This window comes from Sitodiplosis mosellana, unplaced genomic scaffold (assembly GCF_009176505.1).
Source record: "Sitodiplosis mosellana isolate CC-2019 unplaced genomic scaffold, AAFC_SMos_1.0 Smas_scaffold_6102, whole genome shotgun sequence".
NCBI classification, from domain to species: Eukaryota; Metazoa; Arthropoda; class Insecta; order Diptera; family Cecidomyiidae; genus Sitodiplosis; species Sitodiplosis mosellana.
The window spans coordinates 1882196-1906627 of NW_022601343.1; the positions used below are offsets into that span (position 1 = coordinate 1882196).

A 24432-nucleotide genomic window follows, 5' to 3' on the forward strand; every position below is an offset into this window, starting at 1 on the left:
CACAAAAAAATTTCCACAACACATAATCGAACAATCCGAACTAGAATCACAAAATATAATCAAAATACAACATTTTAATGCATTACACTCACCTTTTTAACTTGATTTTCACAAAAAATTGGCACTATGAAAAATATTCCAAATCCTTTTTTCACACGATTTTCAACACGGTGTTTGGTGCGTATACAAGCAATGCGTCTATTCACTTCGGTGTTCGCCTAAAAACTGGCGGACATCGAATAAAGAACATTGACAGTTCTCATATCAACACTTCCATAGCGTATGACAGAAATAATTGACTGTCTCATAACTGGCGCTGTCTCATAACTAGACCATCTCCCTTATATTGGTTTTAAAAAAAATCATTTGAAATATTATTTCCAGATGTACAAGTCCCATTTCGAACGTGCCGTAAATCCAACCAATCTAGCTATGCTCATCAACTCATATATACATCGAACCGACTTGCATATTGCTCGAACGCCATCTGGCACTCCACAATCGTCAAAAACATTGAAGATGCCGGTTATTAATATAACTGGATCTTTATCGCCACATTCCGATGACACCGTTACTTTCAATGGACGCCTAGATCCAACGAACTCTTCATGGATGAAGGTTTCAATATAAAACTATTATTAATTATTACTTTCAATAGTTACTCGTGCCTGAAAACGATAGAGAAAATCCTAACATATATTCGATTAACATTGTAATATTATATTTTAACTTTTTCTTCGATAATTCTGTTAGATATCTGACTGTGCAATGGTGTTGGAAGAACAACCGGCTAAATTAGCCGAAGCATTTCGTTTATTTTTACAAGGGGAAGGTTATGGTAAGTGAAATTTTCTAAGTGGATGGCAATGAATCGTAGACATCAATACAAATCCAAATCCAAATATACATAAAAATCACTGTCGAAAAATAGAAATGGGACGAAGAATCCCTCCTAAATCCCGAATTCAAAGAGAAATAAATTGTTTATTGTTTCAAACTTCCTTAGTCATTGATTGACTCGCCTTTATTTCTAAGGAAAAGAAGAAGAAAACCCCCTTATCCCATTCTGAATATTATTTAAGAATTAGAACATTATAATGTTGTACAAACGCTGACCAAAATGTTTTAATTAATTCTTAAAGAGTTATTTATAAGTTGATGAACGATTTATTATTGAATTTTAAGAAAATGATGTCCATAATAAATCCGACTGAGTGAAATCAACAAATAAAGCTCTGAAAAACAATCGATTGAATTCTTTAAATAAAATGTTAAGGAATGTATTATGGCTGGACACAAAATCTAATTCGCCAATGATGTTTTTTTTCATATTTTCGTCACATTTCTCCATGACAAAATAAGCATGATGAGTCAGCCTCATTTTTTCGGTTGACAATAAAAGACTAAAAACTAAATCTAAACCATAGAAACAAAATACAATCATCATTTTTAGTTCCGAAAAACACTGAAATTATGTCCGCTTGATCCAATATTGCTTATTGAGCTCAAAGTAAAAAATGAATGTAATAATATGAAATTTAGAAAATTTATATTTGTAGTTTTAGCACGAAATCATTGCTTTAAAAAACGTTATGAACTAGATAGGATATCGATATGAACCACTAGAATAAATGATTTGCTTGCTTCTTCATTTCACATTAAACCGTTCTTACAGTAATTTTTGTCATATCATTTTTTGAAGACACAGGAAACGTGTGGTAATACTTTGATAATTTTGTTTTTTTTTCTTTTGGTCTCCTATTTTTATCAAAAGAAGTTAATTCCACAAATAAACGATATAATTTGTTTATTCGGTTGAATGTATTTGATTTTTTTTAAGATACCACACACATAAATGCTCATTACAAATCGGACACATTTCAAAATTTTCCGTTTATTCAAAATTCCAAAACGGCTGTCGCGGATAAATGCCGGTTTTTGTATTGTGATGTATGTATGGATTTCCGGTGATAATTTTAGTGATGGAATTGTATGAACTTTTTCGTCTGCGATTTCCCCACATTTGCAAATGTCCAACATTCAAAATGAAACTCGATACGATTTCTATCCATAGCAAATAAATTAAAACTTTCAACATCTCTGCAAAGTCTCAGTCAATTAGTTGGTTCACGATTGTACGAGCACGAAACAGAACTCCCTATCCGCGCAAATATTATTTATATCATCATCTCGGCGATAAAATTTGAAAACTGGTTTTCTTTGTCTCCATCAGTTTTCTTTGTCTCCATTGACAGATTTTATGTCACCACTTTCACCATATTCGATGGGCAAAAAGAGTATTCACAAACTGGTACAAAAATTAAATAAGATAGAGAGAGCGAGAGACGAAGAGGGGGGAGAATATATGGAGAAATCTCACGCAGAAAAGTATTATTTCATTTCGTCAGAATAGTTATCATAACCCTTTACCACGCACTGGTTCCAGAAACAATCAGATACGGTATATAGCTATAGCTACGAAACTACTGAATATCTTTGGATGATTGAAATCTTACTCGATACAATTTGTCAGCTGTATCGAAAGTTTTCTGTGTTCATTCAACGTGAAATTATGACAGAATTCCAAATCTTGTAGGTTTTTGTATTCTTAAATTCTCAATAGTAAAATTATTCCTCATAGGACCAAAGCACATCAATCCAACTGTCTGCTTCATTAGTTTTATTAAATCTAATTTTTTCAGGCAGTCATAGCAATTCGACACTCTTGACTCTTTTCCGATTTTCTCGATAAATACGCAATTTTCCCGAAAACCTAAATATGGGGTTTTTCTCTATTTATCGTGGCACAGAACATACATCAAAATCATTCGAAAATAAAAAAAAAGCGCATCAAAGGGATAATTGTCCTATGACAATAGAACACTGTCAACCACAAACTACCAATTTTGATCATATGCATGCAATTCATCATAATTTTGGTTTTCATTTCAATTTCAACCCTGCAAAATATTGAAAATGGGAGAAAGAAATCAATTGAAAAATTTACGGTATTACAAAAAAGTTTGTTGCCAGGAGTATTGTGTAGCATATGCGATGCATTGCTCACTCTGCCCATCCGTATAAAATGGGTTCGAGATGAGCGCCATGTGAATACCGACGCTTTCGCAAGGTGGACAGTAGAAGAGTGACGTGAATCATTTTTGTACTGAAAAGATGAAATTCGTCGCCTTGCGAATCATAAGCGTGGCAAAATTAAAAATATTCTCCTTAAATTCGTCGACGTTCTATACATGTATCTTTGCACACACTTGCATCACACACAGGAAGAATCATATACATTTGTATGCACAATATTAACTCGTTCATTCGTCATTGTGCATTCGATTAGTACTATTGAATTTTCTTCATTTGTTTTTCATTACACATTACTTTTATATTTTCTTAGTTCAAATCGAAGCTTTTATTCTGGAATAGAATAATTTTTTTCTTGTGCAAATACATGTATAAATTGATTTGAATAATATGAGCAACAAAGAAAGAGAAATCTCAAGTCGTGCACAACACAAACAAATTGAGGGATATGGTTTACATTCACACTACATATGAATGTTGTGTGAATTTTGGTTGCTGCTACTGCGCGGTTCTCTCAATTAACATCGCTGAACAAACACAATCGCTTGATTCTCCTTTTGAAAAAGGAATTGCTAGTACACTCCAGACCAAAAGTACATCCAAAATGGATAAATGATGCGCGAATGTATTTTAATTAAGAAATTAATATGTGGAATAAATGTCGATTTTAAAATTTAAATCCAAATATAAAAGCAATTTGGTATTGAGCTTATAATTCATGGAATTTGGTTGTTGTTTTTTTCTAAGTTTTAGTAATAGACATCTTTTACTCTTTTTGATTTAGTTTTTCTTTATTTTTTTTGTAGCGGTAAAAACACACAGTAGACGTGCATCAAAAGAGTCGCTGAATTCAAAATAAAATTGAATGAATCCATTATAGTGGAGCTTGGAACATTGGCTGAATTGGATGTTTTGCTTTATGACACTCAACTCTGTTATTTACTGTAGTAAAAATTGGTTTGAACAAAAAAAAACACATAACATACAATCATATCAGAGAAAGTCATTCCCGGCCCTAAACTATATTGGTTGAATAGTGGATTATTTGGTAAATTCTTTATTTTTATGGACAGACAAATCCTAAATCTGTATGGAAAGCAAATCGAAAGAATTTACCAAATAGCATGTTGCAAAAGAGCCTCACTGTCATTTTGTATGGAAATTCTTCAAAACGATTTGAGCGCTATTCGTATGATCACATGACGGTTTTCATTTGAACTAATAGTGAAGTACATTTCAAAAGTAAATTGCAACATGCTTTCTCTTATTTCACCAAAAAAGTAGTTTATGGTCGGCAAATGACTTCTTTGATTCAGATGCCTATGTTATTTATCAGAAATTTCACCAATCAAAGCACCGATTTGCGAATTATATATAGCTTTAAATGCCACAAACTTTCAAGCACAGTATTTGTTAAAATTATTTTGATTAAGATTATTAGTATTATTTGTTTGGTAATTTTCAACAACGAAAAAAGTCAATGCTAATTGCAAATTACGAGCTCGAATCATGAATTTCGTGAAATTATACATTTCAACATTGTGTCCCCCAGACTAGCCCCGAAAGATCAATTCAAATCACCGCAAATTTCAATCAACGCATCGAAAAATATATATTACAAATCAATGCCTCCTAGCAACTAACGAGTGCGCCGCGGTAGTCACAACCGTTTAACTTCTTACTATATGCGGCGCTGGTGTCAAGTGCCAAAAAATTAAGCGTCCGGCTAGCAAACATTGTTACAAATATTTGTGGACATTTTGAACGAAATATATTTTCAATTAAAACCATTTAGAAATCATAATTAATTCCTTTCGTTTATTTCGATCGATTCATTGTCAAGAAAAATGATTGAAACACCTTTATTTGAATTCTCCATACTACATACAACATTTGCTCCATCATCAAAGCAAGTGAATTTATTTAATGTTTCGAAATTTCATTCATTTTCAAGAAAAAGGCATTGCACAAAACATTTCGAAATTTTATCCTTTCGATTAGAACAAGGATGTACAATTTTTGAAAAATTTCATGCATAGAAAATCTTGAATTTGAAGTTTTCAAAGTAAATAATTCATAAGAGATATTGTCTTAATTCCATCAAAATTCAACAATGCATCCTCTCACGTTGAAACAAATTGTGCTTGAAATGTCAGGATCTTGAAATCAATATTCACAAAACCGTTGCATGTTTTCATAAAAGTTACCGTTCATTTTAATTTTTTTAATGTATCTTTCGATTTTTGAGCGTTGACGATTTGAGTTTTAATCTGTCGTTCTCATAGTTTGTAGATCTGAACTATTTATACATTCCGTAAATATTGAAACGAATCCCATAATTTGTTTTACCAAAGCAATCCGTTAATATGTTTGTACTTTATTTCCCTTAAAGCAGCTAAATGCTCTCCAACTTTATTGAATTTTTTATTAAAATTATTTCAATATTATAATTAAAATTATTTTAATGTTAAATTGTCCTACACGTATAACATACTGTATAATTTATTATTTATTACCATTGATTAAATCGATTCTTCAAAAAATAGTTTGTTTCAATAATAATTTCTTCGAAAAATAGAAAAATTCCAGAAGTTTGTTATAAAAATGAAGAAAAAAATGTTAAATGTGACAAAAAACATTTCGTTTCAATCTTTTAAAACTGAAAATCTTACGGAATCTTGGTCAATTTATGTTTTTTGGGTTAATTTTTTTTTGTCAGAACCCCGAATTGGTGCTCTTAACTTGAATCGGTGTATTTTGACGATGTTGATGTCAAAGTAAACTTATACAAAGCAATGTTGAAAAAATGTACGAATCTAAATCGTGGATTTTTCTATTTTTTGAAAAAGAAACTCATCATATTATTTTTTTTATATTGTTTTTGACACAATTCAATACATTAGACGTATTTGTGAGCAGACTTTATTCTGTTTTGTATCTTCTTCTTTGTTTATCCCAATTATATTCATGCATTAAAATCAAGGCATTCCTTTTCGGACATTGAATAAAATACAAACAACACTGAGGCACGAACACCAACACCAACACCAACACAAAACAAAACACACATGTATACAAAAGCACACATTGATCATTTCATACGCGACCAAAATAATTAACGACCATTTGAAGATTATAATTTAAATAATATAATAAATTGTTCATCATTTGGGTTATCCAAATTGGATTTAAGATTCTTTCGAATGATGGTACGTATGGAATGATCAATACACGAATATTTACGAAAAAATGAGGGGCAAGCAATTTGCTTAGATTTGGTTTGTGAAACAAGTATATAATGAGAAGAATTCAATATGTTGTGATTTTAAAAACGAAACACACACTCATTTATGAGAAATGCATTACCGGAATTCGGTAACCGAATGAATAATAAGAGAACGAGCTTTTTTCTACCACCACCCAGCATGGTATACTGTGCTATAAATTTTTGTTGTTGTTATCTTGCTCCATTATGATCCCAATCGTTGGTTTGAGATTTCTGAGCTTGTTCGAATGAATAATTCAGCAGAAAATGAAAAAAAAAAAACAAAAATAATTTGATAAAATAAAACTATTTCTTTCTTTAATTGAGTGTGTGTTTGATTTTTTTTTTGCCATCATGAACAGAGAAAATATAAAAACCAACCAATTATAACAACCTAGCTCATTTGCCGATCATCATCTCATCAAATACACGAGTAGCCAGCACCAACCGCATAAAAAACCAGTTGGTATCAAACAATGAAACCAATAGGCCATTTTTGCTCAACGCAAAAACAGCATTTTTTGCGCCTGCTTCTGCCGCTTCTTCTTGTCCTTCTTCTGCGTGGTTCGAATTTGATCTATTTGACCAACGACAAAATCGAAATTGCATTGAAATTGAATGCCATTCACAAATTCTATCACCTGATTTGCCATCAGGTATGGATGCCGCCACAGCTCATCAAACATTCATTGGCTTACAACGTGCGCGCGACCAAACTCAACCCAACAACAATAGTTTAAACAACATCAACAATAACAACAATATTAACAATAACAGCAACAGCAACATGGTTTCTAATGTGCATCGAAAAATCGCTTCAGTAGACAACAGCGACGACTACGAAGACAGCGACATCGAACTTAACGGGAATGTGATTTTGCCCAAGGAATCGCGCATAAAATTCCGAATCACGGAAAATCCCATGAACGTAGTATGAATGCTGCCCGAAACTCGATGAGTCATTCAAATAATATAACTAATAATTATTTTAAAAGCGCTTCATTTAGCACCTCAACGATGCCGACACATTGTTGGAGTAAGATTACAGTAATTGAATACCGCTCTCTGTTCAAATTTCCCATCATTACTATGATGCTATAAACATCAGTCGTTCTGTCGAATGATACAGTCCTGGGAGAAAGACGAAACAGAAAAGAGATTTTTTTAAAACGCAACATTTCCATTTAACGCGAACGTAACATGAGTTTCGGTGATACGATTTGGCGTAGCGCTAATTCATGTTGCGTTTTTAAGAAACCTATCTGCAATCCCAGTTTTATTTTTATCGACACACTTTATTATGTGGTAGGAAATTCGAACATAGTGCGATAAATTATGAAAAATTATCAACCTGATATCTGCTCACGATCTCGGGTTGAGTTTTGTGAACCTCTTTATGCAATTTAATGTATTCTTTGGATAAATAGAGGCTTTCTTGAATTTGGATTTGTACTTGGTGTATCTGGATGGCGTGCAAAGAGAAACTCAAGGTCAGAGTCAACATGAAAAAAATGTAGGGACCACCACTCTTGGCTTCAAAGTGGTCACAATTCAGGCAATTGTCATCATAGATATTGGCTTCTTTGAATGGTATTTATTCAAAAAATACATTTATATTTGGTCAAGTATGGCGTCGACTGCAAACATCCAAGAAATCTGGAAAATTGTCGAAAACCGTAATTTTTTCTCGAACACTACAGTATCTCCAAGAAATCCATCAAAATTTTAATTCGACCTGCAACGATTAAATCTCTTAAATATTTGCACGCAATTTGGTCACACCCTGTAGGAAACCCAGCGAGCAAACATTCACAAAACAGTATGCAATATACTGTTAAAATTCTGGTTTTCTAGCAAATTTCAATAAATGGGAAAAAATCATTTACACTGTAAACAAAATTGTCTGAAAAATGTTATTACTTTTATTAAAAGTTTGAACTTTTCACATTTTGAAGTTTTCAATCTGATTAATTTTTATTAGAATCGACCATTTTTCAAATACTGTTGTTCAATGAAAAAAAAGACAAATAAACATATCTGGCGAGAGTAAAATATTTTTTCGAAGAAAATGTTGGAACGACAAGTGTTTTATAAGGGATTTGTGATGAACGCATGACTTAAATCACTTCCTTGATGCTATAATAAATATTTTAAATTATCGAGAACTACATTCACCCTACGATGTAGATGCTTTTCCATTATTTGAAACTATTACAAGTGAGTCGCGATTGTTTCAACGCCCGGTAACGGAAGTCTCTGCAGTAAAGAAAGCCAAAATATTCTATGCATCAAAACCATCATAAATTTCGAGTTTGGAAGGCCCGTTATATTCGAAATGATTTTTAATTTATACTGTTTCAAACATCATGTTAGAATAATTCGGAAAATGAATAGCGAAGAGACAATGAAAAAATGCATCATATGAAATCAGTTGATACTACTTTCACTTTTGTTTCGATATTGGAAACTTTTTAGTGATAAAACTTACGCTTGAGTCAAAATCAAACACAATTTGAAACAATCGCGACGCATATATTTATTATGCCGGATATTCACAGAATACAACGACCGTCCGTTGCCGTACAGTTTTATCAGTATTTTTTCGGAGCAATTTGTTCCTTTAAAATACGAATATTTCATCCACTCGATAAACTGTAAATGCAATTCGGTGATAATACGAACAAAAACGATGTGACCTAAATTGAGATTTTTTTCTTAGAAAAAGCCTAGCGATTTTTGACAATTTAACGTAGCGAGATGTTCTGAAAATGTGGAATTCGCATATATATCCTTCAGAAATAGGAGATCATTTTAGACACAATGTTGTCGGGACTCTTGGATTTTTCTGGGAAAACCCATAAAATAATTTTTCCCAGAAAAAACCAAAATACCCAACAACTTTTGTTATATAAACGGACACCCAATTCTCGATACATTATTGTAAAGAAACGCAATTTTATTCCCAAATCAATTGCGTCTTACAAAGTTGTGCAATCTTTTAACGCTTTTGGACCAACATTTTCAAAACTTTCAAACATTCTTTGTTTTCCCATTTTGTAACATTTATGCGCGAAAGCAAAATGCTAATCATAATATTTGCAATGAAGTAAAACGATATCGATCGTTGTCATTGTTGGATGAAGGGAAACTGATTAGACTCAAATTGCAATGAACTTGCGATCACGGGTTATTATTATGTAGATTGTTGGTGCATGAAACTGGCTTTAAATGATGAAATGTATCGAAATGACGTAATCATTTTGCGCAAATATGGAAATCATAGAAAAATGTGTGAAAAAAAACATACCTTAAATGAAAAGTTTAAAAATAATAATAAGGAAAATGAAGCAGTAAATAATTATAAATGTATACCCGTATTACGAATAAAATCGTCGATTGGTACTATTCAATATCTAACCATTGTATGATAACAAATTGAAATTTTTAAGTTAATCCGTTTGTGCTTGAAATGCAAAATAAAAAACCAAAACTTTAAGGGAAACATTTAACAGAGTTGTAATGAAAAAAAAAATTAGCAGAGCTTTGAAACACAAAATACCGAGCGTCGAAATAAAAACCATAACATATTATGCATGGATAATTGTTTAAATTGAATTAAATTTATATATGTTAAAAGTTGTAAAAAGTTATGAGCTAACTTCGTGCCTAATGTTTTAAATTCTATCTAACTCGTGCATCTTGAGCCAAAACTTATATTGGTTAGAACAATTTTTCTTCTTCATCTTAATTTTCTTTTTTGGTTTCAAACAGTTTCGATACGAAAATGATTTCGATCTTTGTTTTTGCCATTCATTTACGTGGTGTACTTGCAGTGAAATCAAATTTTAAATTGACATACCATTTATGCAGCAAATCTTCTGAATTAAATTGAAGAAAACAATATTGTCCGAACTGTAACACTATTTGAAGTTGCTTTTTATTGATATTTTTATACAAACAAACAAACAAAAACGGTGTAATTGTAAACGGAAACGAAACAATCGTTTCGTTTCGTCTGCAAAGGCGAAAGAGTTGAAGAAATCTTGAAAAAGTCAAACTCTATTTTAGTAACGGATAATGGGAAATTGAGTAGCGCACATGTGCAATGTTCAAATTGTACAATTTGCAAGATGATAAAAAAAAACGATACAATATAAAACCAATGCTGATTTAACGTCATTTTTAATAAATATTTAAATAGATAATAATATCAATAAAAAATCAATAAATGCTTACGACACTCAATAGACATGTTGATGGCTAATTTTAGAGATTATAAATAAATAAATCTGTCATGTTATTGATGAAACATTGTCATTTTATTTATTATTTCAAATAGCATTTGATAGGTACAGGTCAAACGGTATTTGGTTCTTCAATAATAGAACTTATTCGGATTCTGCATTTTTCTTCAGCATTTCACGAACACCACCCTGCAGATCCCTTGCTGGGGCCGCATTTAGCTCTTCGAAGTATGTCAATTGCGACATACGTTCCATCCATTTCATGATTTTTGGATGCTTTGATGGGTCCATTGGGGCATTTTCGGTCAATGACTCCGCCGAAGCAACGAGACAAAAGTCAGCAATTGTCATTTCATCGCCACACGCATACGATGATTCCTCGAACCATCTCTCCATGATATCCCAAACGGTTTGAGCATAAATTATACGATCTTCATAGATCATCCAATGTTGGAAAAACCAATTTTGTAGAAGAAGACAATAAAAAAAACCATTGGTTTTGAAATGGTTCGTAAAAAAATACTAGTGGTTAAAGTCTAGTTTACAGTTCGAAAAAAATCTGTGGCAAAAATCTCCTTTTGTTTCCATACCTTCAGGCATTTCCGGCGATTTCATGTATAGGATCGGCTCGTATATAAAACGCATGCGAGCGAATAGATGGCCACTGTCGAAATGTAAACGCGAGTCGCAAAGTGCACGTTTCGCCAAATCTCGTGGGTACAAGCGATCCGTTTCTCCATACTTAATTTCAAATTTTATCAATTTAGCAATTATTGCAATTGCGATAGAAAAAGAAAAGTTATTGATATACTACCTTTTCGCTTAAGTATGCACAGATTGCATGACTGTCCACGATTACAACACCATTATCATCCAAAAAAGGTACTGTATGCTGAGGATTCATCTATCCTCAGAAGAAAATCTTTTATGAAACATTCACCAGCAGGATTTTTCTAGGGACATATATTTGAAAAAAAAATTACAGTTTCCATACCTTGACAAAATCATCGTTCTTATTCTCAAATCCCAACAAATCAATGACCTTCAAATCGAACTCAATTCCAAGCTCAGCTCCAGTCATTAGCACCGCTCGGCATGGGGGACTCAAAATATTCATGTACAAAATTGGTTTTTCCGACATTATGATCTATGATAATTTAGATTGAAATCGACATTATATTTTATTGAGAAAATACAAAATGAAAAATCATCTATGAAATGGTTCGTAAAAATACTAGTGGTTAAAGTCTAGTTTACAGTTCGAAAAAAAAAATTTCTGCTTCTAGGAAGCATTTTTTTCCTCAACGTACATGGCTTTGATTCCAAGAATGACACATTCATGCAAGTAAGAGTAGTGTACTACAATAGTATAAATTTTGGTCGATATCCCGACGAGAAATTTGCGGAATATCGCATTGCGACTATTCTACGTATAGTCGCAATACGAAAAAGTCCGTCGAACGCAGCCAACTTCACGTTGGTTGTACGAAGTTTCAAGTCGAAATATCACACTCGATTCAGTTACAACTTCACATTTATCGCAGCGCGAATAGTCGCAGGGTATTCAGCGATAACATTTTGCGGCAACTTTTATTGTGGATACCTATTCGCATTGCGAGTATCCGCACTCAAAAACGGATATGCGACGGATAGTCGACGTACACCTATTTCACCGCAAATTTCTCGTCGGGTATTTTCTGTCCAAACGTCCTACCGGTTGTATAGTGTCAAAATGATCGATTTTATAAAGATATGTAAATATTCAAAGAGATTCGATATTTGTAGCACTATATAATCTACTTTGTGGACGTATACACAAAAATGTTGAACAAAATTGCATGCAAACCAAGTGCATGCAAATGCTTGCGTACAAGTACTTCACTTGCATACAATTTGGTCGAAATTTCTGCGCTAATGTCTACTTCGTGGAATAAATAGTGCTAAAATTATCGAATTTCTGCGAATATTTACATAAACGATCATTCAAGCATACCTTGTAGACGTTTGGACAAAAATATCGACCAAAATTTACACTACTGTAGTACACTGCTCTTACTGAAAAAAAAAACTTGCTGCAAGCATTTTCCTTGCAAAGTCTGTTCTCACCCTTAGATGAGCCAGAAAATTTTTGGAATATTTAATTTTTTCTGCATAGCGAACTGTAATATACCTTAATATACCAAAAGATAAATGTTCTGGTTGCTTTGTTGAAGTGTACACAATAACTGAGTCAGAATTTAAGCCTTGGGCCTATTTATCACATCGTTTGTACTTGTTACAATTTGAATTTTAAATACGAATGTGTACATGTGTGACATCGAAGTAAGTCAATACATAGCTGCAGGAATCGTGAGAGTATGGACATGGAGGATCGATATTCATCGAGGACACATCTTATCAATTTTTTTAATGCATTCTGCATTTTCTAGCGTTTTTCCCATTTGATCGATTGCTTTACTTACATCGATAAGGTTTGTATTTTAAACAACAATAAAAGAATCTCAAAACAGCGATGATTATGTTTCAACAAATTTATTTTGTATTATTTACATGTGGGAATAATAAAGCCTATACGAATTGCTCATTACTATTAGCACTTAACTCCAATAGGCGCCATGCCGATTTTGGATTCAGATCTTCTGGATCTCGGCATAATACCCAAACATAGTTGACTCGCATCACTTTTTCTGGATCACCTTCGACTACCTCGTGTTTGGCATTTCGAACGCACATAATTTGTTGAGTTTGAAACGTGACGATGAGAACTGGTCCTTGTTCCATCACTTTTCCCATGACCAAATCTACATTTTCTACGTCCAAAATCTTTGAATCTAAATAGTATCCAGCTTTTTGTGCTTGGGCAATAGGCGTGGCAATGATATTGTATGTACTTTCAAAGCACCAATCTTTCAATATTCCCAGATCACCGCGAATCATCGCTTCCAATATGTTTGGTATAATGTCGTTTTCGCAGTCTCGTATAAATTGTTTCTCGTCAAAATTCGGATCGATTTTACAAATTTCCGTAAGTGTTTCCGACAGTTCGGTTTTTGAAAATAAACCACCCATAATATCCGATACTTTGTCGGTGAGAAGACGTGAAGCGCGAATCATTGGATTCTCCGACTCTTCATATTTCATTTTCCAGTCCAGAACTTTGTTCACATACTGATTATTATTTTTGAAATTCTCCCACGATTGATAAAATTTGGAGTCTTTGTGCAATTCAATTCCAGTATCTTCAGTATTTGCTTCGAATATCCGACTGTCACTTGTAACATCCACTTCTTTACGTTTCCGTAGTTTGGCCGGACTTTTGTAGACTCTCCCTTGTATGCTTTGCGTGTCAATTTCTTTTTTCACAATTTCCGATGCCTCTGATATACTCTGGAAGGCGTTTGTTTGGCCTATCTTTTTGCCTGTTTCACTGATGGTGTCACCGACACCTTTCGCTGACTTCGATAATTCTTCACCCCATTGTCCAGCCTTTTTGCCCAGATCCGATTTGGCAGCCTCATCAATAGCACTTGACATCTTTCCTTTCAACGATTCTATTTGATCCTTGAAAACTTCACTACCTTTTGAGGCTTCCGATTCCACCATGTTGAACTTCTTACGTGCTGACTTTAATGCGTCCGATTGCTCAAGTTTTTGAGCTTCTTCACGGAACTTTTTTATGTTTTCTTTCATCTCTTTGTTCTTTTCAAACTCATTTTTCAGGTTGGTAACTATTCGTGATATAAAACTTGGTCGGGCTGAATAGTTTAGAGCCGAAACGCATTGCAGTTTTGGATTTATCATTAACAAACTACGCTGTGTTCGATACACTATTGGGACAATATTCAGGACTCGAGACATTGTTGATTTTGATTTGGTTACGATTCGATCGGTTCGGGTATGTGTTTCGTAGAGGCTTCTGTAGAAATTTGAGAAAAACAATATTTTAATTTTTGTTCTCTTCCCAACTTATCGACTAAGAATCAATTATACTCACAAATTATCGCGGAACTCGTATGAAAATCAGAATTTTCAATTGTCCATTCTGTTGCATCAATGATAAATTCGATTGCATGTGAAGATTTCGTCGGCGACAAATGACATACCAATCGAAATGTCATGCCATGCTTTCTTATTGTGGTGCGTTCCATGGTTCTATACTCAATATTGTATAGGGTACGTTCACCGTAGAAAGTATTGTTCAAACTATTTTTTTTAGTTATTAGAACGTTTAGTACCTTATATTTTCTTTTTTTAAAAGAAATTAGCGAGTAACTACTTTTTTTTATAAGTTCATATATGAAGCTATAGCTTGCAATTAAAGTTCAATAAATTCATAAATTAAATCTAAAGTAAGTGGACGATTTGGTGTGTTTTAATAGATAATTCCATTAAGTGGATTTATATCTAGTGATTTGTTGCTCAAAATATTCCCTCTGTACTTTCTTATAAGATAGCAAAAAATTGAAATGAATACTTTTACTTTTGAAAAGCGGTAAAAATCTAAAGACAGTTTCTTATAGCATATATAAACCATTTTCCATCCTGCTCCGGTTGCTCGTTATCGCATTTGTTTGTTAAATAAGTGAAATCAAAGAATGTCCCGCCTAAATACACATGAAACAGTGGTCACGGCCATGCGAACATCAACAAAAAATGGATAAATCATCACTGTTAGAGTAGTACACCGTTATTTAAAAAGATGAAATAATGGTTAGAACGAAATGTAATCATTGACCATAATAATTGATATTTCAAGCAAGTGTTTTCCATTTTTTCCATCCTGAATGGCATCGTAAAAATTTGCGCAATAGATGTATTTTTAAATCAATTGATCGAATGAGCAATTTATCAGCTCGCAATGGTGGGTCAGAGTAGAACATATACAATTTTGGCTTCTCTCACATGGCAAATAGACTTAACAAATCACTGTCTTCGGTCATAGTATGTGTTGTCAACGCTGATTTTTTTTAGCCGTGATAGTGACTATTCAGCCATTTAAGACATTGATATCAAATAGACCGCATCGATTTCATACCGTATATGAAAAGATACACTACCACAAAATTTATAAATGGGGGCCTGCAAATTTATAAATGGGTGTCAAAAAAATGAAGACCTAAAAAAAAAGGTCCTCACTTTTGAAAATCGATTATATCTAGTGTAAAATTTTCCAAATCTCTCACATTTGGAATCCTAGAGGGGGGGTAAACCGGAATACCCTCCCCCCTTGCACACGTGTGTGTATAATACATAGCAAACAATAACATGGTTATTTACTATTGACAAACAGAAGAAAAAAATCCGTGAAGAGAAGAAATTTGATTCTTTCTACTGTCATACACATATGTTAATATATAATAACGTCTGTGTGATCGCGAGCTATATATTTCAATGTTATTTTGATCGGTTATTTCAGTTTTTATTAGTTTGACAGACGCATCTGATCGTGCGATCTTCGATATTTATTCAATCATAGCGTAGAGGAGGTGAGTGGAAAAAGATTTAAAAAAAAAATGAAGCCGGTATTATATTTGGATAAACGAAGTCCACCGGTTCGAAGTGTACTGCTACTTATTGAAGCCCTTGGAATTGATGTTGAAGAAAAATTTATTGATCTTTCGAGAGGTGAACATCTAAGCGAAAATTATTTAGAGGTGAGTTGATAATTCTGGAAATAGTTTTTTTTAATGTTCAATTGATTTTTATGCATATTAGATTACACCATTGCATACAGTGCCGACGTTCAGAGACTCAAATGTTACATTGACCGATAGTCATGCCATTTTGGTTTATTTATGTGAAAACTATGGCAAAGTGGACAATACCTTATGGCCATCACATCCAATCGAACGCATAAACGTGTTGAATAAATTATTTTATAGCGGCACACTATTATTTCGACGTGACAGCGACGCAATTGTAGGTATCGCATTCAATACGACAAACTGAAATCGATAATAAAAGAAAGTCTCATTCGAAAACATTGATACAGGGACAAATAATCGTCAATAAATTGAAAAAACAACAGGTTGCAGAGCATGCAATCAAACTGGAAGAGCAATATAACATTTTGGAAGAATTCCTAACATCGAATAAATTTATTGCCGGTGATCATGTATGGAAGAATTTATATGATTTTTACAATTTATAGAAAGTTTCTTTTTATATTGGTTTTCAGATCACTATAGCAGACTTGTCCATTGTCACGATTGTGAGGTTTGTTATTGATTGTTTATTTATCGTTATTCTATTTAATAGTGTTATACATTTTATTTCCAGTACAATCGATATGATAGTACCGGTGACAGCCGAAAAATGGCCAAAACTCCATAATTGGTGGTACAATCATATGCAAAAATTACCATATTACGACCAAGCGAACTGCAACGGCTTAGCTGCTCTGAAGGATTGGGTGCAGCGGAGCACAGACTTCGAAGTAAACATGTAATTGGTTTTCTATGAAATGAAGAAAAACCCAAACATTGAGTGATGTCAGAAAACACAACATATCTAATCCGATAGATTTCCATTGATAAATTCCAAATTAATTATCAATTTTCAATTGAACTCTTGTATTTTCCAATATGTACTGAATAAATAAACCTATAAATAAACCTATAAATAAACCCAACGAAGAAGCATTGGTTAAACATTTGGTTTGTTATTGTTTGTCGTAATATGGAACGTACCCTCGCTAGCATACACTGCTTATACGGACATAATATCTTTCCACTCTTGACATTTTCGCCAATTTTGACACTTCAGTACACTTACATTGACTTCGGACATTTTCGAGTTGAGCAACGATTTTCTCAAATTCATTTAGTATGATTAAAAAACATGGCGTCGACACTACCAAGTCCGACAAAGGTATTTCACTTTTTTCATATTTATGAACTGAATTGATTAAAAACTACCTACAAGTGAATTATCAATGGTCAGCTAGAAAAAAAATCTACCATTTGATGTAAAAATTGGTGTCAATCGATATATTTGGCAGTTAAAAATCTTGAAAAACATGTAAATGCTGACCAGATATCATAACAATTGATTTTGATAATTCAATAGAGATATTTGTGCTAATGTTGGAGATGTCAAAAATGAGGGTGTTTTTATACTTGAATCATATTATCATTATCGAAAATTTGGATTTTACTTTTCACGGGCACACTTCGATATGCAAATCCTCACAACGAATTATTATTTTTTAAAAAATCGACTAAGACAACAAGTTGTCTGTTGCAGAATGATAAAATATTATAGATTTTTGCGAATGGGAGTTATTGACTTTTCGTATCGCCATAGAACTATTTTTCTGTATTTGGAAGTTTGTGGTGCGAATAAAATCAATATGATATCGACACCGACACTCATTTGAAAATGAACACTTATTTTTTTGTGGTCTTTGAAATGGAATGTTGTTAATATTTTTGTGCTATTTTTTTCGTGTGCTAATCATCCAATTATGTAGGTTTCTGGCAAACACAATCCAATATATGAAGCATATTATAAACAAGTTGATCCAAAAGGCACTGGTGCTATCGAAGCATTGGCAGCTGCCAAATTCTTGAAAAAATCTGGCTTGAGCGATGTTGTTTTGAGTCGAGTGAGTAGTAATTTGAGAGATTGAATATGTAGAATATTGATGTTAAAATCAATGAATGATTTCTTTCTTTACAAACAGATATGGGATCTCTCTGATCCGACGGGTAAAGGCTACCTGGACAAGGCTGGTCTGTTCGTTGCTTTGAAACTGGTTGCACTGGCACAAACAGGCGATACAATAAATATGACGAATATATTCAACGAACCACCAAATCCACCAAAAGTCGTAAGTGTATCAAACAAAAACGATATTCATCGACGTGTTATTCATAATCACTATCTTTTCTCTAAACTTCGGCATCCACCTCGTGTATTTAGGGTGAAATACCGAAAATTGTGACACCGAAAATCCAGTCAGTACCTTCAACCAACGACGACTGGAGCATAAAACCAGTCGACAAACTGAAGTATGAAGAATTGTTTGAATCTCTTCAACCAAGCAATGGATTATTACCAGGAAATAAAGTGCGTAGTGTGTTGATGGACTCAAAGCTACCGCTGGACGCACTTAGTAAAATATGGGATTTGGCCGATCAGGATCGAGATGGAAGTTTAGATAAACATGAATTCATTGTTGTAAGTGTGTCAGGCTAGATTATGTTTTCGCACTCGTTCTCTCTTATCCATAACAATATTGCATTCTAAAGTTAACGTTTTTTTTTTATTCTTGTCTGCGAAATAATGGAAAAAGGCCATGCATTTAGTTTACCTTGCACTTGATAAGCGTGCGATACCACAAACGTTGCCAGTGGAGCTACAGCAAAGATCAGTCGGAAAGGTTGGCGCTCCCAGCAGCGATAATTTCGTTGCAAATTTCGATGTTGCTAACATTGGACCACCGCCAGTACCACCGTTACCAGCCATGTTAAGCAATGTGCCCCCAGCAATACCACCGATGCCACAACAAATATCAGGTCGTCAGAATAGTGTGCCATCATTATTGGGTTCACCACCATTATCCTCGTCGTTGTTGCCATCGTCAGTTGATTGGGTTGTGACACCGGCTGACCGAGCACGTTATGATATCATATTTGCAAAAAGTGATCTAGACAAAGATGGTTTGGTATCGGGTGGCGAAATAAAGGGAGTATTCATGCAATCGGGCATTCCACAAATGTGCTTAGCGCAAATTTGGGCACTATGTGACACAAATCAGTCGGGGAAATTAACTTCCGAACAATTTGCTATGGCAATGTGGTTTGTCGAACGCAAGAAGAATGGCTTCGAACCACCCAACGTTCTCGCTCCGAACATGATTCCGCCGAGTAAGTGATTTTGTTTATTACTTCATCAATTCTTCGCTAACGAAATCAACATTAATAATAATAATTATTATTATAATTGGGTAAAATACAGGTTTACGTGAAGCTTCAAACATTGGTAACCTAATTGGTGATACAATGCCAGTGGGTAATATTGCTCCAATACAGCAGCCACCACCAATCGAACCACAACGACAAGTATACACAAATCCAGAATTGGAAATGATTTCAAAGGAGATCGAAGAATTAGCCAAAGAACGACGTCAGTTAGAAAGCGAGCTAGTTCAAAAGGAAGCTGACATCCGTATTAAAAATGGGGAAGTACGCAATTTGCAAAGTGAACTTGATACATTGATCGCAACACTAAAACAACTGGAAAATCAAAAAGGAGAAGCACAAAAACGACTGAATGACCTTAAAGCGCAGGTTGGTTATCTCTATATTCTAATTCATCACATGATTATTCTCTTAATTGCACAAACACGATATAATTTTGTTGTTATTTTGACTATTTTAGTTGAGTTTGCTTGAATTCTGTTTTCTTTTTTAAATTCAAATGAATGATAGAGTAAGTCGCTAGATATGGTGGATTTTCCAAAATTGGTTTTTCCCAAAAGTAGTCGACTCTTCAATTTTGAATCAATACCAACTATAATCCAAACATATCATATAGCCATATCCATTAATCCATAATATCCGCTTAATCACCAACATGAAATTTTTTGTTTTCTTCTATGATTTTTTACTTTTACTTTTCTTTTATTTTTTTTCTCTTCATTATTTTTTCCGGTACAAATCTATAACATTCTATTATTTTTCTGGATTTGGCAAACCCCCACTATTGCAAACTGTGTTAACCAAAAAAATATATTATTGATTGCTTAATGGCCTGTTGTTTGTGATGACACCGCATATAAAAACAAAATCGTGGAATTTGATTACTGTTAATTTTAAATTCCAAATTCACTTTGTATATCGCACATAATTTACCACACACAAATAAATGAATTTCGATTGGCCAATTAAAATTATATAGACAGATGAAATTGATGAAAGTATTTTTATAGTCAATAGCAATATTGACGATACAAGAGACAAGGTTGGTTTCTCTCCCTGAAACTAATTTTGTACCCGAAGATAAATTATAAAATCAATTAAATTTGTTACACTCGCTTCATTTTAAGGTTGCAAAAATACGTGAACAATGTCAAAAACAAGAAGAAACGATTCGAGAACAAGAAACGGAATTGGACTCAAAACGGGGTGAACTACAGAAGTTGAAAGATGAAGAATCATCTTTAGAACGAGATTATGAAGAGAATAAGCAAAAACTGGACAAGTTATCCAAGACTTTACAGGAGACACAGTTGCAAATATGCCAGGTTGGTGTACCGCATCAATTAATAATACAATCAAATCAACGTTTCTCATGTGAAACTATACTCTTGAATCCAATCTAGATAAAGGCTTTGGTCATGCAATTGGAAGAAAGCCAAAGACAATTAAACGATGCACTTGTTGTTTGTAAATCGGCAATTGAAGCAAACGATCCTAGTCAAGCTTCATACTTTTCCTTGAAAATTGAGCCAGATTTCCGAGAAGCTAAGAAAGCTTTAGAAGCAAAACCGGTTTGTATACATATACTTACACAGAATATTAAGAAGCAAATGTCTATGTGATGTCGAATGATATCAATATAAGTATATTGGGCCACTCTGTTTCAATATAAATTATCTACAATCTACAATCGTTGTAGCTGACTAAATTATAAAAATAATATTTACTAGGAACCGACTGCAGACCCATTCAATGATAAGGCCCACAGTTTTAGCAATGGAACAGATAACGAGTTCAGAACGAATCAATTCGCCACAACATTTGATGAAAATAGCAGTGGTTTCAGCGGCTTTGATGATGGGTTCGGAAGTAGTTTTGTTCAAAAATCCAACGATCCATTCACTGCAAACTCTACACAAGATCCATTTGGCGACAAGAAAGGTGTAAATACAGTAGCACAAGATGTAAGTGTGCACTATAGTGTTCTAAGCATATATGTCTATAGACATATTCCGTATAATTTATACTCTGATCCATGTGAAATTAAAAAAATCATTGGACGAGATAGATACGAGGGTCGCTGCATAAGTTTCTGGCCTAACCTATTTCTAGTGTTTTCAGATGCAATCTGACGATTCCATCGGAAAGTTTGACATTTTTTAGGCTAAAAAACACTATAGCAGGGATTGTTTTACATTACTGGGTGTGTCTAAGCCTCCTTTCCAAGGGATACCTGGAAAAATCGTAAATTTCAACAATAAACTTCATTTTTCGATATGGGAAAAATTGATTATTCTGTTGTTAACCACCTAAAAAACTTCGTTTATCCTCAATTTAATAATTTCTGGCTAACGAAACCATTATTTTATATTTTGGGCCTGCAAATATTCGATTGAATGAAGGCATGTCAAAAGGTGAAAATTCATGAAGTGACAGATAGTTCCCAGTTTTTGGCCCATTTTCTGAATATTTTCATTCCAAAAATGTCCGCTTTATTCAGAATTCATGGCACTACAATTCCAAAGTATAATAACAGTCATGTAAATCATTTTTTCCCAGAACGAAGCATTGCAATTTGCGAAAATCGTCTGTTTTTTCAGAAATAAGGAAAATTTTCTCTTATTTTCAAACACGATACTATCACTAAAACCTTCTAGGATGACATGCTATACTCATAAATGATAATTTTGTAATCTCTAGTGACGATTGAGGGTTTTTCAGCCTATCAAAATTGCATTATTGAGAGTTTGTAGGCCTATTTTTGTCCAAAACTCTTTTTTTTGGTTGAAAACATATTTGGAGGTTTTGACATGTGAAAGGCATTTACGTCACTAAAACCACATGTAATATTGACCTCATGCATGTCATACTAATGCCAAAGGATGCCCCAATCTCACTATAAGTCGTATGAGAATATTCCACCTTTAGGTTTCGCACAGCATCAATGTGTTCCGGCGTTACAGCTGATATTTTACGACTTTCCTGCGGACTCATTTTTGAGTGAGCTTCGTCAACATTTAAAATCGTTATATCACCTCTAAATACTTGGAATGGACCGAGTTTTATCACCCAAAGCGAATTTGAGGCTATCACGGCACTCTTGTTGAGTTAGTCCCTCTCAAAAATCGGAAAAAATCATTGCACTAAAATGTTTGCGGAAAAATTCAATTTTTTCATCAAATTGAAATATTCAAGCTCATAAAACACCACGATCCGTAGTGAATCAACAGTTGACGTCTGAGGAAACTTAGCTTAAAAAAGGTCAAACTTTTTGACTGACCCAAAGTTTTGCTTCGGAAAACACTAGAACTAGGTTAGGCCAGAAACTTAAGCAGCAACCTACGTAGTAATGATGGAAATATTTTCCGTTTTGAATATATGAGAGAGTATTTGAGTTAGTAATTAATTCTTTGAATATTCTAGCCGAATAAAGATGACTTCGGAAGCGATCCATTTGCTATATTGCATGCGCCCACTTCAGCTTCACAAATTCCAAGTCCAGGTACTTACGGTTTTTTATGGAAATGCTGATTTTTTTCTTCACATTGTAAATTATTTTATATATCTAGGCTCAAATTTGGGAATGAAAACTGTTGCACCACCACGACCAGAGTCTCCAAGTCCAGCATTACCACCTAAGAAAGCAAAACCGCCACGACCAGCACCTCCACGGCCAGCACCAATGCAGGTAACTTATTTTGACTCGCAATGATTGGCTGATTACCAGATGAGTGAGAATAAAAATTAATTTCAGGGCCCAACGATAGGCAAACAAGATGCTTCAGGATTCGGAAACAGTGGAAGCGGCTTTGCTAATTTTGCTGACTTCGACAATAAGGTTGGTAGTTGGCATGTTGGCAACACTCCGACATGGAGTTGGTAGTAGTGATTTGGTTGGAATTTGATTTGATTTGATTTGATTTGTGATTTGGTATATTTGGTTAATTTTAAGTTTAAGTTGTTGATTTCCTTTACCTTTTAACCAACTAAATAAATTGCAACCGTACTAATAATTTCACAAATTTTTGATATAGTTTTATTATATAACTAACATTTATGGGTTTAACATGTCTTTATTTTTATAATTATTTTTTATTTACTTTTTTTTAAATCTCAATCAATCAACTTTATTTTCCATTGCAAGTTACAATTTAATTTATTATCCATATCACCTTAGATCGACAACACTGTCTCTCTCATATACACACACTCTCTATCCCACTTGATCAAGCTGTCTGTCTTCAGATTTGAACAAAAAGTGAGATAGTGTTGTGTGTCATTGACAAATAATTCAAATGTCGACAAATACAAATTCTCTTTTTCTGCCCTCTTTCTCTTACAGTGAACATTCTCTCAGAGTTCAACCACAAACGTTTTCACTCAAGAAAATAGAATTTTATAGAATAAACTGACGATAGAGTAATGTAAAAATAATCGAATTCATCATTTAATGGAAAACTATATCCCAATTACTATATTACGATTAGCAACATTTTAATTCGATGATGTGCACTTCTTCTGGAACGTATTTTCTTTTGTTGAGTCAGTCCTACTTCTATATCAAAGGCAATCGATTACATCTGAAAGTTCTCATTGAGTACTACTTAATCGTTTGAATAAATATTCTGTTTCTTTCTGAATTCTTATGGGGTATTTTCTGAATAAACTGCAGAACAAAATAATCACGAAAACTGTTATTTATCAAAATATATACATACATATGAATGTCCGAGAATGAAAACGCAACTTCTATTCACAACACATATAAGTGAAACAAAGATAAAAAATTTATTGAAATGAAACAACACAATCGAATTTTTTCAAAGTGTAACAACAAAAAAGATTTTTTTAAAGTGTAACATCGGTATGTTGTTACACTTACTACATACCGATGTTACACTTTAAA

At 33.6% G+C, this 24432-nt stretch overlaps 5 protein-coding genes and 1 long non-coding RNA gene across 9 annotated transcripts in view; 4 read left to right on the forward strand and 2 right to left on the reverse strand.

Moving 5' to 3' along the window:
• Positions 1-10667, forward strand: part of LOC129573761 (protein NDRG1-like) — a 29187-nt gene extending 18520 nt beyond the window's left edge. Inside the window, exons 3-5 of the mRNA XM_055454713.1 lie at positions 385-618; positions 754-838; positions 7015-10667. Of these exons, the coding sequence (XP_055310688.1) occupies positions 385-618; positions 754-838; positions 7015-7295 (600 nt within the window). The 3' untranslated portion in view covers positions 7296-10667. The remainder of the gene's footprint in view (positions 1-384; positions 619-753; positions 839-7014) is intronic.
• A 44-nt stretch (positions 10668-10711) lies between these two features.
• Positions 10712-12281, reverse strand: LOC129573598 (glutathione S-transferase 1-1-like). The gene is made up of 5 exons (XM_055454340.1): positions 11913-12281; positions 11597-11749; positions 11417-11506; positions 11193-11343; positions 10712-11033 (listed from the first exon to the last, which is right to left on the reverse strand). The coding sequence occupies exons 1-5, from the start codon at positions 11937-11939 to the stop codon at positions 10747-10749; spliced, it is 708 nt and encodes a 235-aa protein (XP_055310315.1). The 5' UTR covers positions 11940-12281; the 3' UTR covers positions 10712-10746.
• Positions 12282-13118: 837 nt separating this feature from the next.
• Positions 13119-14735, reverse strand: LOC129573624 (mitochondrial import inner membrane translocase subunit TIM44). The gene is made up of 2 exons (XM_055454412.1): positions 14597-14735; positions 13119-14518 (listed from the first exon to the last, which is right to left on the reverse strand). Exon 2 carries the CDS (start codon positions 14458-14460, stop codon positions 13171-13173), a length of 1290 nt encoding a protein of 429 aa, XP_055310387.1. The 5' UTR covers positions 14461-14518; positions 14597-14735; the 3' UTR covers positions 13119-13170.
• Positions 14736-14891: 156 nt separating this feature from the next.
• LOC129573796 (glutathione S-transferase E14) lies at positions 14892-17252 on the forward strand. 3 transcript variants are annotated; one of them, XM_055454901.1, is made up of 6 exons: positions 14892-14951; positions 16019-16256; positions 16318-16521; positions 16595-16717; positions 16781-16818; positions 16882-17252. In XM_055454901.1, exons 2-6 carry the CDS (start codon positions 16116-16118, stop codon positions 17048-17050), a joined length of 675 nt encoding a protein of 224 aa, XP_055310876.1. In that variant the 5' UTR covers positions 14892-14951; positions 16019-16115; the 3' UTR covers positions 17051-17252. The 3 variants fall into 3 exon arrangements, with proteins under 3 accessions (XP_055310876.1, XP_055310875.1, XP_055310874.1); XM_055454900.1 differs by lacking the exon at positions 14892-14951 and adding an exon at positions 15353-15463; XM_055454899.1 differs by lacking the exon at positions 14892-14951 and having other exon boundaries at positions 15507-16256.
• Positions 17253-17371: 119 nt separating this feature from the next.
• Positions 17372-24432, forward strand: part of LOC129573779 (epidermal growth factor receptor substrate 15-like 1) — a gene marked incomplete in the record, with an annotated part of 7899 nt that continues 838 nt past the window's right edge. The window contains 13 exon segments of one of the 2 annotated variants that reach the window (XM_055454815.1): positions 17372-17472; positions 18074-18208; positions 18287-18433; positions 18526-18783; positions 18899-19472; positions 19564-19895; positions 20506-20568; positions 20654-20851; positions 20930-21097; positions 21257-21490; positions 22950-23028; positions 23096-23214; positions 23281-23364. In XM_055454815.1, the coding sequence (XP_055310790.1) occupies positions 17443-17472; positions 18074-18208; positions 18287-18433; positions 18526-18783; positions 18899-19472; positions 19564-19895; positions 20506-20568; positions 20654-20851; positions 20930-21097; positions 21257-21490; positions 22950-23028; positions 23096-23214; positions 23281-23364 (2421 nt within the window). 2 annotated transcript variants of the gene reach the window in all.
• LOC129573800 (uncharacterized) lies at positions 21603-22772 on the forward strand. Its single transcript, XR_008688633.1, has 2 exons — positions 21603-21770; positions 22455-22772. It is a non-coding gene; the product is annotated as an uncharacterized LOC129573800 (long non-coding RNA).

Bases quoted from the DNA above. Each gene is read 5' to 3' on its own strand.
- LOC129573796 (XM_055454901.1), top strand. From the start codon at position 16,116: ATGAAGCCGGTATTATATTTGGATAAACGAAGTCCACCGGTTCGAAGT. The intron at 16,257-16,317 runs GTGAGTTGATAA...TATGCATATTAG, and splicing joins TAAGCGAAAATTATTTAGAG to ATTACACCATTGCATACAGT. The intron at 16,718-16,780 runs GTATGGAAGAAT...ATTGGTTTTCAG, and splicing joins AATTTATTGCCGGTGATCAT to ATCACTATAGCAGACTTGTC.
- LOC129573598 (XM_055454340.1), bottom strand. From the start codon at position 11,939: ATGTGTCATTCTTGGAATCAAAGCCAT. The intron at 11,750-11,912 runs GTACGTTGAGGA...AAATTATCATAG, and splicing joins ATTCTTGGAATCAAAGCCAT to ATCATAATGTCGGAAAAACC. The intron at 11,344-11,416 runs GTAGTATATCAA...TTTGAAATTAAG, and splicing joins GTGCATACTTAAGCGAAAAG to TATGGAGAAACGGATCGCTT.
- LOC129573624 (XM_055454412.1), bottom strand. From the start codon at position 14,460: ATGTCTCGAGTCCTGAATATTGTCCCAATAGTGTATCGAACACAGCGT.